This window comes from Zingiber officinale, chromosome 2B, assembly GCF_018446385.1.
Source record: "Zingiber officinale cultivar Zhangliang chromosome 2B, Zo_v1.1, whole genome shotgun sequence".
NCBI lineage: Eukaryota > Viridiplantae > Streptophyta > Magnoliopsida > Zingiberales > Zingiberaceae > Zingiber > Zingiber officinale.
The window spans coordinates 19,494,673-19,509,268 of record NC_055989.1 but is presented as its reverse complement, the minus strand read 5'-3'; the positions used below and the strand labels follow the sequence as shown (position 1 = coordinate 19,509,268).

At 52.8% G+C, this 14,596-nt stretch overlaps 1 protein-coding gene across 1 annotated transcript; it reads left to right on the top strand.

Moving 5' to 3' along the window:
* The first annotated feature begins 3,258 nt into the window (after nt 1-3,258).
* Nucleotides 3,259-14,373, top strand: LOC122045443 (RNA-binding protein CP33, chloroplastic-like). The gene is made up of 4 exons (XM_042605670.1): nt 3,259-4,397; nt 4,491-4,592; nt 4,673-4,975; nt 13,907-14,373. Exons 1-4 carry the CDS (start codon nt 3,978-3,980, stop codon nt 14,030-14,032), a joined length of 951 nt encoding a protein of 316 aa, XP_042461604.1. The 5' UTR covers nt 3,259-3,977; the 3' UTR covers nt 14,033-14,373.
* The last annotated feature ends 223 nt before the right edge of the window (nt 14,374-14,596 follow it).

Below are 14,596 nucleotides of genomic sequence, written 5' to 3'. Positions count from 1 at the left end.
TGACCGAATCCATAACGATGTCCGCTGCAAAGAAAGGAAAAGAAATCAGTTAGCAATCAAAGCAAATGCCCAACCCAAGTGCTTACCGAAGCCGGTCGGGAGAGGAGTCCGTATAGGACTCAGCCCAAAGATGTACATCACTCCCTCATGGAGAAGTTTGTTGATGTCAAGTCGCAGACCGGCCAGTATGTTTGCAGCGTGGAGGTAGTCCGGTCGGGTCTTGAACTTCTTCAACTCGGGAGTAGGAGGCAGAGTGACCTGCCACTGGGTCAGGAAGTCTGCCTGATTGGGCATACGGATGTAGAAAAAATAATCCTTCCAATGTTTATTGGAGGTAGGAAGTTTGTTGAAAAAGACCAAGCCGGGCCTAGCCTGGAACATGAAGGTGCCCGGCTCGGCTTGCTTGGGGTAATAAAAATAAAAGAAGACCTCCGGTCGGAGGGGGATGTTGTGAATCTTAAACAAAACGACGACACCGCAGAGGAGACGGAAAGTATTGGGTACTAAGCTACCGAGCGACACGCCGAAAAACTTACAGACATCTATGATGAACGGGTGTACAGGAAAACGGAGACCAGCTGTAAACTGGTCTCGAAAGACGCAGAACGCTCCGCGCGGCGATCGGTGAGGCCGAGCGGCAGGACCAGCTAAGCGAATTTCGAAATCCTCGGGGATTTTGAAATTATCGGCCAGAATATCGAAGTCCCGCTGTTCGAATCGGGACTGCATGGTGGTGTACCATGGGCCGAGCGATTGATCTTCGGGATGGGAGGAGCTGGCCATGGGCCGTTCGGGAAGAATTGGAAGAAAAAAAAGCAGGAGAAAAATAGTAGCAAGCGACAGGAAGTTTCAAGGATCGAAACTGAGAAAGAAATGCTGAAGAAACACCGGAAAGGCAGAAGGAAAGGTGTAAAACCTTGCTGTGGGAAAAGGGGGCCAAAGAAAAGGCGCCGGAGAGCGTCGGAGAGCAGAAACAAGATCGCCGGAGCTCCGAAGCACTGGAGGCAGTGGTCCAGGACGCAGAAGCAAATGAGGGAGAGAAGGAAACGAAGGCTTTATAGGGCGGAGGCCGGCCGGCCTCCACCGTTGGATCCAGGTCACGCGAATCAAAGCGTGCATCTCGCCGTTCATTTCGAATCGCTTCGATCGCATCAAAACACCATGCCGCCGCCACCGTAGGCTGATGGCATTGCGCCACGTGGCGTTCTACCATTCGGAGCATTTAATGAAAGCATGCTCAACCTTAATGTCGGAGATTGGCGCAAAACCCGAGGAGATCCGGTGAATGCCATTGTTGATTTGTTCAAGGCCATCTCTGCGATAAGCCGATCGGAGTATATTAGCACGGAGGAGCTGCCCGGCTAGATTCGCAGTCCAGTCAGTCGGACAATTCGCCTCCTTCGACTAGACTTGAAGGGGAGGCAAGTGATCCGGTTGTAAGAACAGGGGACCCCCATCCGGTGGAGTCAACGCCACGTGGAAGTCAAAGGGGCGGTGTCCGGCCGGAGAAGGGTAGGTCCGACCGGCCGGCCAGCCGGTGTCAGGCCGGTGGTCAAAGGCGCCCTGACGGAAGTTAGGGTTCCGGCGCTCAGTGGACAGATTGCAGGGCCGAGCGGACGACACACTCGGCCAAAGACAAGGAAACATACTGCTACTGGTCTCCACAGAACACGCTATTAAGAATCCCCCAAGTAAATCACCGCATACGGCCGGCCGGACTCTTATGAAGCCGGCCGCCCGGACTCCATGTCGGGAGCAAGGGAGAAAGACAAGGGACGTCTCTCTGACAGCGAACATGTTCAGGCCATACTCCGAATCTTATGTCAGGAGGTTCCGTTGTCCCATCAGGGACATGCTGGTACTGTAGCAGTATGGGTCAGGTAAGCTCACTGACAAGCTCATACTGGGGTATGGGCTGAGGACACGTGTGTGCCTCGATCAGTGTGCACACACTCCTTCCCAGCTCTATATAAGAGCTCGCAGACCTTCGCCGGAAGGGGGTTTTTTTTACGCATTCTATAATTCTTGGAGCCACTTTCTTGTTGTGAGCTTTGCCTGACTTGAGCGTCGGAGGGTCGTCGCCGGGAACCTCCCCGGCCCGACTTCTGTGCAGGATCGTCGGAGCGTCGTGCATTTAGTCGGAGATCCACAGCAGCAGCAGGGGAGCGCTACGTGCCCAGCGTCCATTGGTTCAGCGATTCGGACAGGATCACCATATAAGAGAGTGGGTTTGGTTACTAAAATGGCGGTTTCATCTCATATTCCAAAAGTAAGATACAAAATTGATAGCTGGGGTTAACTAGGGTTCGAATTATAGTTTCAGTGTACTGTAGTAATTTTTGTGACGATAACCCTAAAAATACTACTGGTTTAGATAGATCATCGTAAATATTTTTTGATTTATATTTGATTATGGATGAAAATTTTATGTGGTATCGAACCGGCTTACCTTCCATATTAATGAGGTGGAAGAGTGAACAGTGACATTCTAAATTGAAATCGTTTGGTCTTCCATTCATTGTTATCTGTTACGTCAACTTATTAAGCTCTTCTTGGGAGGAGGTAAGGAAAAGGGAAGGAGAATTTTAACCCCTTATTTGGGATGGAGTGAGTTACATAGGGGAAGGGGAGAGCAGCCTAAGTCTTACACTTATATGCTAAGGAATTAACATAATTTCTTATACTCCGATTGGAATATAATGAATGAGAAGGGAACTCAGGCATATGTTATTTCAATTTTATCCCTAATATCAACGGCTACTCCTGACTTTCTTTCGCCGGCGGTGCATCAAAGTGACATTGGCTCTAGTGGTGTGCAAAGACTCCAATGGTGGTGTCCATTCTGATGAACTCGATAGCAACAGCGAAGCTTGTGTGCGGAGAGAACAACAAGCGGTCGTGCTGATAATGAAACAGCAGGAAAGATAAGGAGAGCTGTTGTTGGGTTGTCGGAGGTAGTGTGGAGGCGGCATGCCGGCTACAGCGATGGAAGAAAAAATAGATATTACATACAAAGAGAGAAAATAATAAAAAATTTAAAATAATTGATGTAAAATGCAGTGAACAATAATCATCTCAATTTAATAAAATAGATGATTTATTTTAAATTTTAGCGATATTACTGAGCAATGCTCTAACGTTGGTTTCCCTTCGCCCCTCTCATCCCATCCCATCCCATCCCATCCCATCCAGTTAGAGAGGAGTCGTAGTCGAATTCGTGTTCTTTTGTCCGTCCAGGTACCCTTTCTCTTTTTCTAGGCATTTCCACATCTGGGCGGTTTGTCAGAGTTTGTGACGGCGACCTCCGTGCCGATGGCGCAATTGGCGACGGTGGTGGCAACGTCCGAGGTGTATGCAACTGCTTCGATGCTTGTGTTGTCCGGGGGAGGGAGTTTGTAGAGGCGAATGCCATCATCGACGAGCTGCGCGGGCACCTAGTCCAGATCGGAGGTGAGTGTGAATACGCTGGAGACGCAAACGAAGTGCCAATCAACAACTCCTGCAGACGAGGGTTGAGCGATCTACTAAGGGGGATGCAATTGGAGGCGTCGCAGATGCCACAGAGGAATGCGGCGACGACCCTCCGGAGGAACAAGAGACCGATGTCGAGAGGATCGCCTCGGAGAACTTAGATGCGATGCGAACGGAAGCAGAAAGCCAATGGAGAGTGACAGGGCTCTGACAACTAGGAGGAACCCATCGAACAACCGGAAGAGGTTTCTTCTGGAGATTTCACGGATCACAGGGCCGTCGAAGACAACAATGAACCTAATGGAAGGGGGAAGCCGCCGCCGTCGTCTCTGTCTCCTCCGTTGGAAGCGCGAGCTTAATGGATGGCTGCGATCACGATTCGTGCGTCGTTCTGATGGGTGGCTGGGATCACTCGGAAGGGCCGTGGGCCTGTAATTCACCCACGATCCATAGACGATAAGAATGCTGTGCTGCTCCGCCGGCGCTTAAGTTTAGCCCCCGAAAAAATGACCACCGCAACTTGCCTCCGCTGCTCCGTCCATGGTCTCCCGGCCCTTTCCTCCCATTCCCTGCCGCAGAACCATCGCCGTCGACACCCTCTTTCCCCACCCCTGTCGTCATCCTCGATCCGGAAAGCCCTCCTATTTCCCCTCCCTTCCCTCTCCTTCTTCTCGTCGCAGCCCCACATCTCCGCCCCCGCCGCGGCCGCTGCTTCCTTCTCCAGCGACGAGGAGGACTACGGAGGACTACTTGAAGAAGAGGAGGAAGAGCAGGAGCAAGTGTTGAATAAGTCAAGAGCTAGCTCGAGATCCGGATCCCTTCAGCAGGACGTCGGGCGGCTTTATGTCGGAAACCTACCCTACTCCATGACCGGCGACCAGCTTGCCGAAATCTTCAGCGAGGCCGGCACTGTCGACACTGTCGAGGTTCCTACTGCGCCTTTCCTCTCCGTCACTCGCCGTGCCTAACTAATTTAGGCATTGACCTAATCCTTCTTCTCTATGCGGAATCCGCTTCAGGTAGTGTACGATCGGGTCACGGATCGCAGCCGTGGGTTCGCATTCGTGACTATGGCCAGCGTCGGGGAGGCCGAGGAGGCCATCCGAATGTTCGATGGCTCCGTGAGTCGAATTGCAATTTCTGTTCCTTCTCGATGTTTACTTCTTCTGGATATCGATATTGATGCGAATGATGAACGCAGTTAGCGGGCGGCCGGAAGGTGAAGGTGAACTTCCCGGAGGTGCCTAGAGGAGCGGAGAGGGAAGTGCTTGGCCAGAGAATGCGGTCTCGCGGCTACGTCGACAGCCCTTACAAGGTCTACGCCGGCAACCTCGGATGGAATCTCACCTCGCAGGCTCTCTGGGACGCATTCGCTTCCCAGCGGGGCCTGCTGGGCGCTAAGGTCATATTCGATCGCAATACGGGTCAGTCAAGGGGATTTGGATTTGTCACCTTCGCGTCTGATGAGGATTGCCAAGCTGCAATTGAGGCTATGAACGGAGTGGTATGATTCCATATTCTTTTGCTTCCTGTTATTTTGTTTACTGTATAAAGAAGGGTGGAATTTGGGTAGAAAAGGGTTCAAGATTTGGGCAGGAATTTTGCATTCCATCATTTTCCTCTGCATTGATGTTGAATTGGGGTGGAGCACATTCCATTTCAAAATCAATGATCGTATTACTAATGAGCATGGAGCATCCTAGCTGCAATAAGTCTCCTCATGTCCGTCATCACTTAAATGTACGATGTTGAATTGGGGTGGTGCACATTCCATTTCAAAATCAATGATCGTATCTGTGATGATCAATGATCCGGTCCGGAAGCTGAGTCAGACGGACCGTCGAGGGAGGTGGATGAAATGTTGACTGAATCGCGACGTCCCGGAGGGGGGGGGGTGTGTGCTGAGATGGCTCCCGTGTTGACCAAGTCTTCAAAAGTCCTCTGGTCAACGCTACCTGCAGCCAGCGACCGGGTTAACCCGGCCCCCGGTACCCTGATGCTCGAGGCAGATCCAACGAATATATGAGTACAAGACTAAGCCATGAAATAATGAAAATGCATATGAAATATGAACGAGGAACGTACCCTGGCCCAGGGGGGCGCCCTCGGATGGGACGCGGCTCAAGTTGTCGCGACCCGGAAGAGTAGCGGACTTCGATCAAGCTGGATCCGACGATGAGGAATGGAACGCAGCACGGCACTGGAAGACGACATGCAAACCGGGATAAAATACTGGCACGCAGACCGGGATATGAGGTCGGCACGCAGGCCGAGACACTAGATCGGCACGTAGGCCGAGAAACTAGATCGACACGCAGACCGGGACACGACACCAGCACGCAGGCCGGGATATGAGGTCAGCACGTAGGCCGAGACACTAGGTCGACACGCAGGTCGGGACACGACACCGGCACGCAGATTGGGACACGACACCAGCACGTAGGCCGGGATATGAGGTCGGCACACAGGTCGAGACACTAGGTCGGCACGCAGGCCGGGACACTAGATCGGCATGTAGGTCGGGAAACTAGATCGGCACGCAGGCCGGGACACGACACACAGGCAGGATGAGCTTGTAGGTCGGAATACCGTACCCAAGCCAGATCGGCACAAAAGCCAAAATACAATAAAACGACACGAAGGCCAGGAACACAACGGGAACTAAATACAGTCCAATCAATGACAACAGCCACGATGGAGGCCGCACTCGGCCACCGACGCTTGGGAAGGGGGAGGTAACCCGGAGGCGGCACTGTCCAAGGGGAGAATGGAGGCAGCAGTCCCCTCCCCTGGGCAGCAGCGTGTAAGAGGGAGGAAGTGGAGTGGCCTGGAGGCGGTTCCGGCGAGGGGAGGAGAAAGAGAGGCGGAGTCCGCGGGGAAGAGGTGGCTGCGGCGGCATCACACGAGGAAGCGAAACAGCGGAGACATTTGAGACCGGCTTGCGTGGGTGAGGAGAAGGGCAGTGGCCGGTCTGCCCGGCGACGGCATGGCGCGGGGGACGAAGGAAACCACTGTCATCGCCGGCGTCGAGAGGAGAAGGAAAAAAGGGGGGAGATGGGCGGTCGTCGGGCCGGCGGCAGCACAGCGAGGAGAAGGAAGGTGGTGCTGTCGCCGTCACTGTGGGGAGGAAGAGGAGAAGGTTGTCGTCGCTATGGTCGGCGCTGCGAGGAGGAAGAAAAGGAGAGGCTATCGCAGGCGTTGCGAGGGTGGTGGCGAGAGAGAGGGAGCGGCACAGTGAGGAGAGGGAGAGGAGGAGAAGAGGAATGGCAACTAGAAGCTTCTGCCGGCGAGAGGAGAAGAAGAGAGGGGCAGAGGCGAAGGCCGGCGTCGGCGTCCGTTCCGGCGAAGAGGAAGTAGAAAATGGGCGGCGGCGTAAACTCCACTAAGAAATAGCAGAAACCCCAAAACGCCGCCTCCCCTCCGCATGTTACAGTACCCTCTTCTTAAAACCCTACCCATGCTTTTACCAAATTGCCCCTCACTTTTCCACTAATCACCTCTCTGCCCTAAACCGTATCCACATCACAAGCCTCCCCCTCAAGTCTAGTCGAAGGAGGCGCAAGTCCGACTGACTAGACTCATCCAAATAAAACAGAGAATCACTACTGAATGCAGAGTCATATCGCGGGTCTGTCATATAACATCGAACGAGTCGCTATGGACGACGAGTACCCAACATAGCGACGAAAAGAACAAGCCACGATCGAGCGACAAAAGACATATCGAGCGAGTGTCGAAAGAGCGATCTGGCGAATGTTGAGCGATATCGAGTAGACGATCGAGAAATGCTGAGTAAAATGATCGAGCGACAATCAGGCGACCGAAAAGTGTCGACCGAGTGACCCTAAATCGTGACCGGGCCATAAAGGAATGATGGACGCACAAAACCGTGAGTGCGACCGAGCGAGTGTCGACTGAGCAACAGTAAATCACGACCTGGCAATCGAGAAATATCGATCTGGAAATAGAGTGAATGCTTACCGAGCAGAATAAGATCGGGCGAGCGGTGTCGAATGCACAACCGAAAAAGCCTATAAGCGATGGGCCGATCGGTGTAAAGCGAGTAGCCGAGTGGTACCAGCGAATAATTGAGCAAACGGCCAAGCAACAGCGATGAAAGAAACATGAAGGGCAGAGCGACGAGCGGGGCGATTATGTCGAGCAGAGCGACAAGTAGGCGATGAGTGCCGACCCAGCCTCGGCGGTAAGCGAAGCGCTAAGGATGAGTGCCGAGCAGAGCGGAGAAGCGTGCACGATAAGTGCCGAGCAGAGTGGCGAGTGAAGCGATGAATGCCGACCGAGCAACAGAAGTGAGCGGAACGTGGGAGCTGAGTGCCGGGCAGAGCGGCGAGTAAAGCGATGAGCGTCGATCGGGCAACAGCGAAATGCGAATGATAAGTGCTGAGCAAAGCGGCGAGTGAAGCGGTGAGCGCCGACCGGGCAACTGCGAAACGCGAATGATAAGTGCCGAGCAGAGCGGCGAGTGAAGCGGTGAGCGCCGACCGGGCAACAGCAGTGAGCGAAAACGTGAGCTGAGAGTGCCGGGCAAAGCGGCAAGTGAATCAAGTGGGATGCGTGTCGGGCAGAGCGGCGCGTGAGCAGTGAGTGCCATCCAAGCAACAGTGGTGAGCGAAACGCGAAGGATCAGCGCCGAGCAGAGTGGCAAGTGAAGCAAGTGTGATGGGTGTCGGGCTGATCAGCAAGTGAGTAGAGTGATGAGTGTCGACCGGGAAGGTCGTTGGGCATGAGCATGTTCACTTATAAGTCGAACTGGGGCGAGAGTCCGGGACAGCCGACCGAGCAGCTCGGTCGTTGGGCGTGAGAGCAGAGCTCACTTATAACTCGCACTGGGGCGAGAGTCTGGGACAGCCGACCGGGAGGTGCTCTGGAGGCCTGACCAGTACTCGATCTGGAGACTTGACCCAGAAACAATCTGAGGGCCTGACAAAGAAGCAGTTTGGAGGCCTGACCAGGAATTGATCTGAAGGTTTGACCAGGACTTGGTCTAGAAGCCTGACCGGGAATTTGTCTGATAGCCCGATCGGGAATTTGTCTGGAAGATTGACCGGGAATTGGTCTGACCGCCTGACCGAGAGATCGTTAATGATACTCTGATCCGAAACCGGCGGTAATACTCTGGTCCGAGATCGGTGGTAATAGCTCAACCCCGAACGGGTGAGGATAAGCCTTAAAGCCCATAGAAACGAAACCTGTAGCAATATAAGGGGACAGAATCTTTATCATACCTGATCACAAAGTGATGTCAACCGACTGAGGATCCGTCTCGGTCCCTCAACTCCCAAATACCCGGGGAGCAAGGGGAGAAGAGAATAATCTGAGTCATGACCGTTAGAAGTCTGGGACTACCGACCTGAAAGGTCGTTGGACGTGAGAACAGAGCTCACTTTTAACTCGCACTAGGGCGAGAGTCTGGAACTACCGACCTGAAAGGTCGTTGGGCGTGAGAACAGAGCTCACTTTTAATTCTCGCATGGGAGCCGACTTGAAAGGTCGTTGGGCGTGAGAGCATGGCTCACTTATAACTCGCACTGGGGCGAGAGTCTGGAACTACCGACCTGAAAGGTCGTTGGGCGTGAGAACAGAGCTCACTTTTAATTCTCGCATGGGAGCCGACCTGAAAGGTCGTTGGGCGTGAGAGCAGAGCTCACTTATAACTCGCACTGGGGCGAGAGTCTGGAACACCGACCAGGAAGGTCGTTGGGCGTGAGAGCATAGCTCACTTATAACTCGCGCTGGGGCGAGAGTCTGGAACACCGACCAAGAAGGTCGTTGGGCGTGAGAGCATAGCTCACTTATAACTCGCCCTAAGGCGAGAGTCTGGGACACCGACCGGGAAGGTCGTTGGGCGTAAGAGCATAGTTCACTTTTAATTCTCCCTGTGGCGAGAGTCTGGAATACCGACCAGGAAGGTCGTTGGGCGTGAGAGCAGAGCTCACTTATAACTCGTGTTTGGGCGAGAGTCTGGAACTACCGACCTGAAAAGTCGTTGGACGTGAGAACAGAGCTCACTTTTAATTCTCGCATGGGAGCCGACCTGAAAGGTCGTTGGGCGTGAGAGCAGAGCTCACTTATAACTCGCACTGGGGCGAGAGTCTGGAACTACCGACCTGAAAGGTCGTTGGGCGTGAGAACAGAGCTCACTTTTAATTCTCGCATGGGAGCCGACTTGAAAGGTCGTTGGGCGTGAGAGCAGAGCTCACTTATAACTCGCACTGGGGCGAGAGTCTGGGATACTTCGGTCCGAGACCGGTGGCGATGGCGCTGGTCACTTATACTCCGGTCTGAGACCGGTGGCGATGGCGCTGGTCCGAGACCAGTAATGATACTCCGGTCCAAGACCGGTGGCGATGGCGCTGGTCCAAGACTAGTAATAATACTCCGGTCTGATACCGGTGGCGATGGCGCTGGTCCGAGACCAGTAATGATACTCCGGTCCGAGACCGGTGGCGATAACTCGACCCCGAACGGGGGAGATAAGAAATCCAATAAGCTGGTCTAAGACCAGTGACTATCGCTCAACCTCGAACGAGGGAGATATGAAATCCAATAAGCTGGGCTGAGACCAGTGACAATCGTTCAACCCCGAGCGGGGGAAATATGAAATCCAATAAGCTGGTCTGAGACCAGTGAAAATCACTCAACCCCGAACGGGGAAGGATAAGCTTTAAAGCTAGTAAAAGCGACGCATGTAGCAGCATGAGGAAATAAAGCTTATGTCATACTTGACAGCGGTGTGGTGCTAACCGACTGCGGATCTGTCTTGATCCCTCAACTCCCGAATACCCGTGGAGCGAGGGGAGAAGATAAAGGGCGCGAAGCCGATATAAGGGAGCAGAGCCCATAGCCATAGAAGGAAGCAGAGCACCGTGGATGAAGAGAGCAACACCTGTAGATGTAAGAGGCTGCACAACAAGTGAAGGATGCAGAGCATATAATAATAATAGAGTGAAGTGCATATAGCAATAAGAGAATGCTGAGCCTCATGGTGACGGGTGCAGAGCCTGTAGCAATAAGAGGATGCAGAGCCTCATGGTGAAGGGTGCAGAGCCTATAGCAATAAGAGGATGCAGAGCCTCATGGTGAAAGGTGCAGAGCCTGTAGCAATAAGAGGATGCAGAGCCTCATGGTGAAGGGTGCAGAGCCTGTAGCACACATGATCGAGGAACTGGCCCCTGGCCCCTGGCCCCTGATCGGAGAGTAAGGTCCCTAGCCTGTAATCAAAGAGCAAGGCCCCTAGATCCTGATCGGGAAGTGGTACTGCAAGTCTATGATCGGGGAGCTGTGTCCCAAGTGTATGAGTGGGGAGCTGTGCCCCTAGAGTATGAGCGGGGAGCTGGGCCCCTAGTGTCCGATCAGAAATTGAAGGCTCTAGTCTTTGATCAAAGAACTAGGCTCTTACTCTTTTATCAGGGAAATATAGCAGTTCCTATAATCGTAAAAAGAGAGCAGAGCTTGTAATCGTACCTGATCGGGAAGCCATGCCAACCGGCTAAGGGTTGGTCTCGGTCCCTTAACTCCCGAATACCCGTGGAGTCAGGGAAAAAACATAACGGAAAAACTAACCTGTCAACCAGCTGAAGCTCCACTCAATCCCTCGACTCCCGAATACCGGTGGAGTGAGGATGGAAAATAATATGTGCATCGAGATCCTCCGGGATTATGATAATAGTAGAGAACCTCCCGACGTCGTCCATCTTCACGTTCCAGAACAGGCTGTTGTGTTCCCACAGACGGAGCCAAAATTGATCCGGTCCGGAAGCTGAGTCAGACGGACTGTCGGGGGAGGTGGATGAAATGTTGACTGAATCGCGACGTCCCGGAGGGGGGGTGTGCTGAGATGGCTCCCGTGTTGACCAAGTCTTCAAAAGTCCTCTGGTCAACGCTACCTGCAGCCAGCGACCGGGTTAACCCGGCCCTCGGTACCCCGATGCTCGAGGCAGATCCAACGAATATATGAGTACAAGACTAAGCCATGAAATAATGAAAATGCATATGAAATATGAACGAGAAACGTACCCTGGCCCAAGGGGGCGCCCTCGGATGGGACGCGTCTCAAGTTGTCGCGACCCGGAAGAGTAGCGGACTTTGATCAGGCTGGATCCGATGATGAGGAGTGGAACGCAGCACGACACTGGAAGACGACATGCAAACCGGGATAAAATACTGGCACGCAGACCAGGATATGAGGTCGGCACGCAGGCCGAGACACTAGGTCGGCACGCAGGCCGGGACACTAGATCAGCACGTAGGCCGGGAAACTAGATCGGCACACAGGCCGGGACACGACACCAGCACGCAGGCCGGGATATGAGGTCGGCACGCAGGCCGAGACACTAGGTCGGCACGTAGGCCGGGAAACTAGATCGACACGTAGGTCGGGACACGACACCGGCACGTAGACCGGGACACGACACCAGCACGCAGGCCGGGATATGAGGTCGGCACGCAGGCCGAGACACTAGGTCGGCACGCAGGCCGGGACACTAGATCGGCATGTAGGTCGGGAAACTAGATCGGCACGCAGGCCGGGACACAACACACAGGCAGGATGAGCGCGTAGGTCGGAATACCGTACCCAAGCCAGATCGGCACAAAAGCCAAAATACAATAAAACGACACGAAGGCCAGGAACACAACGGGAACTAAATACAGTCCAATCAATGACAACAGCCACGGTGGAGGCCGCACTCGGCCACCGACGCTTGGGAAGGGGGAGGTAACCCGGAGGCGGCACTGTCCAAGGGGAGAATGGAGGCAGCAGTCCCCTCCCCTGGGCGGCAGCGTGTAAGAGGGAGGAAGTGGAGTGGCCTGGAGGCGGTTCCGGCAAGGGGAGGAGAAAGAGAGGCGGAGTCCGCGGGGAAGAGGTGGCTGCGGCGGTATCACACGAGGAAGCGAAACAGCGGAGGCATTTGAGACCGGCTTGCGTGGGTGAGGAGAAGGGCAGTGGCCGGTCTGCCCGGCGACGGCATGGCGCGGGGGACGAAGGAAACCACTGTCATCGCCGGCGTCGAGAGGAGAAGGAAAAAAGGGGGGAGATGGGCGGTCGTCGGGCCGGCGGCAGCGCAGCTAGGAGAAGGAAGGTGGTGCTGTCGTCGTCACTGTGGGGAGGAAGAGGAGAAGGCTGTCGTCGCTATGGTCGGCGCTGCGAGGAGGAAGAAGAGGAGAGGCTATCGCCGGCGTTGCGAGGGTGGTGGCGAGAGAGAGGGAGCGGCACAGTGAGGAGAGGGAGAGGAGGAGAAGAGGAATGACAACTAGAAGCTTCTGCCGGCGAGAGGAGAAGAAGAGAGGGGCAGAGGCGAAGGCCGGCGTCGGCGTCGGCGTCCGTTCCGGCGAAGAGGAAGAAGAAAATGGGCGGCGGCGTAAACTCCACCAAGAAACAGCAGAAACCCCAAAACGCCGCCTCCCCTCCGCATGCTACAGTACCCTCTTCTTAAAACCCTACCCATGCTTTTATCAGATTGCTCCTCACTTTTCCACTAATCTCCTCTCTGCCCTAAACCGTATCCACATTAGGTATCCTCATGTCCATGGTCACTTGGATGTATGATGTTGAACCAGGGTGGAGCACATTCCATTTCAAAATCAATGATAGCTTTAGTAATGAGCATGGAGCATCCTAGCTTCAATAGATCTCCTCTTGTCTGTCGTCACTTATATATATGACGTTGAACTGGGGTGGAGCACATTCCATTTCAAAATCAATGATCGCATTAGTAATGAGCATGGAGCATCCTAGCTTCAATAGATCTCCTCATGTCCATCGTACTTAGATGTATGGTGTTGAATTGGGGTGGAGCACATTCCATTTCAACATCACTGATCGTATTAGTAATGAGCATGGAAACATCCTAGCTTCAATAGGTTCCCTCATATCCGTCATCACTTAGATGTTGAATCGGGGTGAAGAACATTCCATTTCAAAATCATTGATCATATTAGTAATGAGCATGGAACATCCTAGCTTCAATAGTCTCCTCATGTCCATCGTCACTAATGATGTTGAATTGTGATGGAGCACACTCCATTTCAAAATCAATGGCCGTATTAGTAATGAGCATGGAGCATCCTAACTTCAATAGGTCTCCTCGTGTCTGTCATCACTTAAATCTATAGGTCTAGGGTTGCTATCATATTGAATTAGGATGGAACCCATTCCATGCCAAAATATTTCTCATTTAGGAGGGTGTATATAGTTTTTGTACTTGTTCACGTGAAGCTAATGGGCACAGAGAGATTAGGCAAGAAGCATGGCAAGGTTAGGACTGCCTAGGGCGCAAAATTCTTGCTTCATCTCTATCCCATCTTAAGTAATAGGGTAAGATGTATAGCCTTAAGCATGGTGGGTGATGTGTGTTTTCATAGGGCAAATCCAATTGTCATCCCTTTGATTGTGTCAATTTTGACAATGATACAGGAGGTTGAAGGTCGACCTCTGCGCCTGAGTGTTGCACAAGGAAGGCCTTCTATCAGTATTTCAGAAGAATCAGGAGGCGAGAAGGAGCATCAAGGAAGTCAATCGGAGCCGAGTCTGAGCTACTGAGTTGAGGCTGCATCGTCGTCGCTTCAACTCCAGTGTATGGTCTGGGTACTTGTAGGGTGGAGATATTACTTAAGGCTGTTGACAAACTTGGTTCCACTTCTGTTGTAGTCGATCTACAATCAAAAGCCGTTGTCAAGCTTCTCAAATTTACCATGGAAGAAGAGCTTCCTATTGAGGTTCTCAAACAAAGACAAGAAAGACAATGAAGTTTGTTTTCAAATTTGAAACAATAAATCTCATAGACTAACATTCCTTTGTTGTCTCAAAGTTTTCATCCCCATCCATGATGAGTTACATCTTCCCCTTATTCCTCCCCCGCCTTTTTCTCCTCATCCTTTTCCCAAATGTATACACAACCCCATTAAAAGAGACATTCAGACAGTGACAAAACACAAAGAAGACAGCTCAGATTGTACCACCCCATAAATCTAGTCAATTTTTTCCTTCTGTGTTATCATTTGGCTTAACCCTTTCGACTCCTTGAGCCCTCTGATCCATGTGAGTCCTGCAGACCTTTGTGACTGACTTAGGGCTACCCCGAGTCCACATGCGTGTACCACTGCA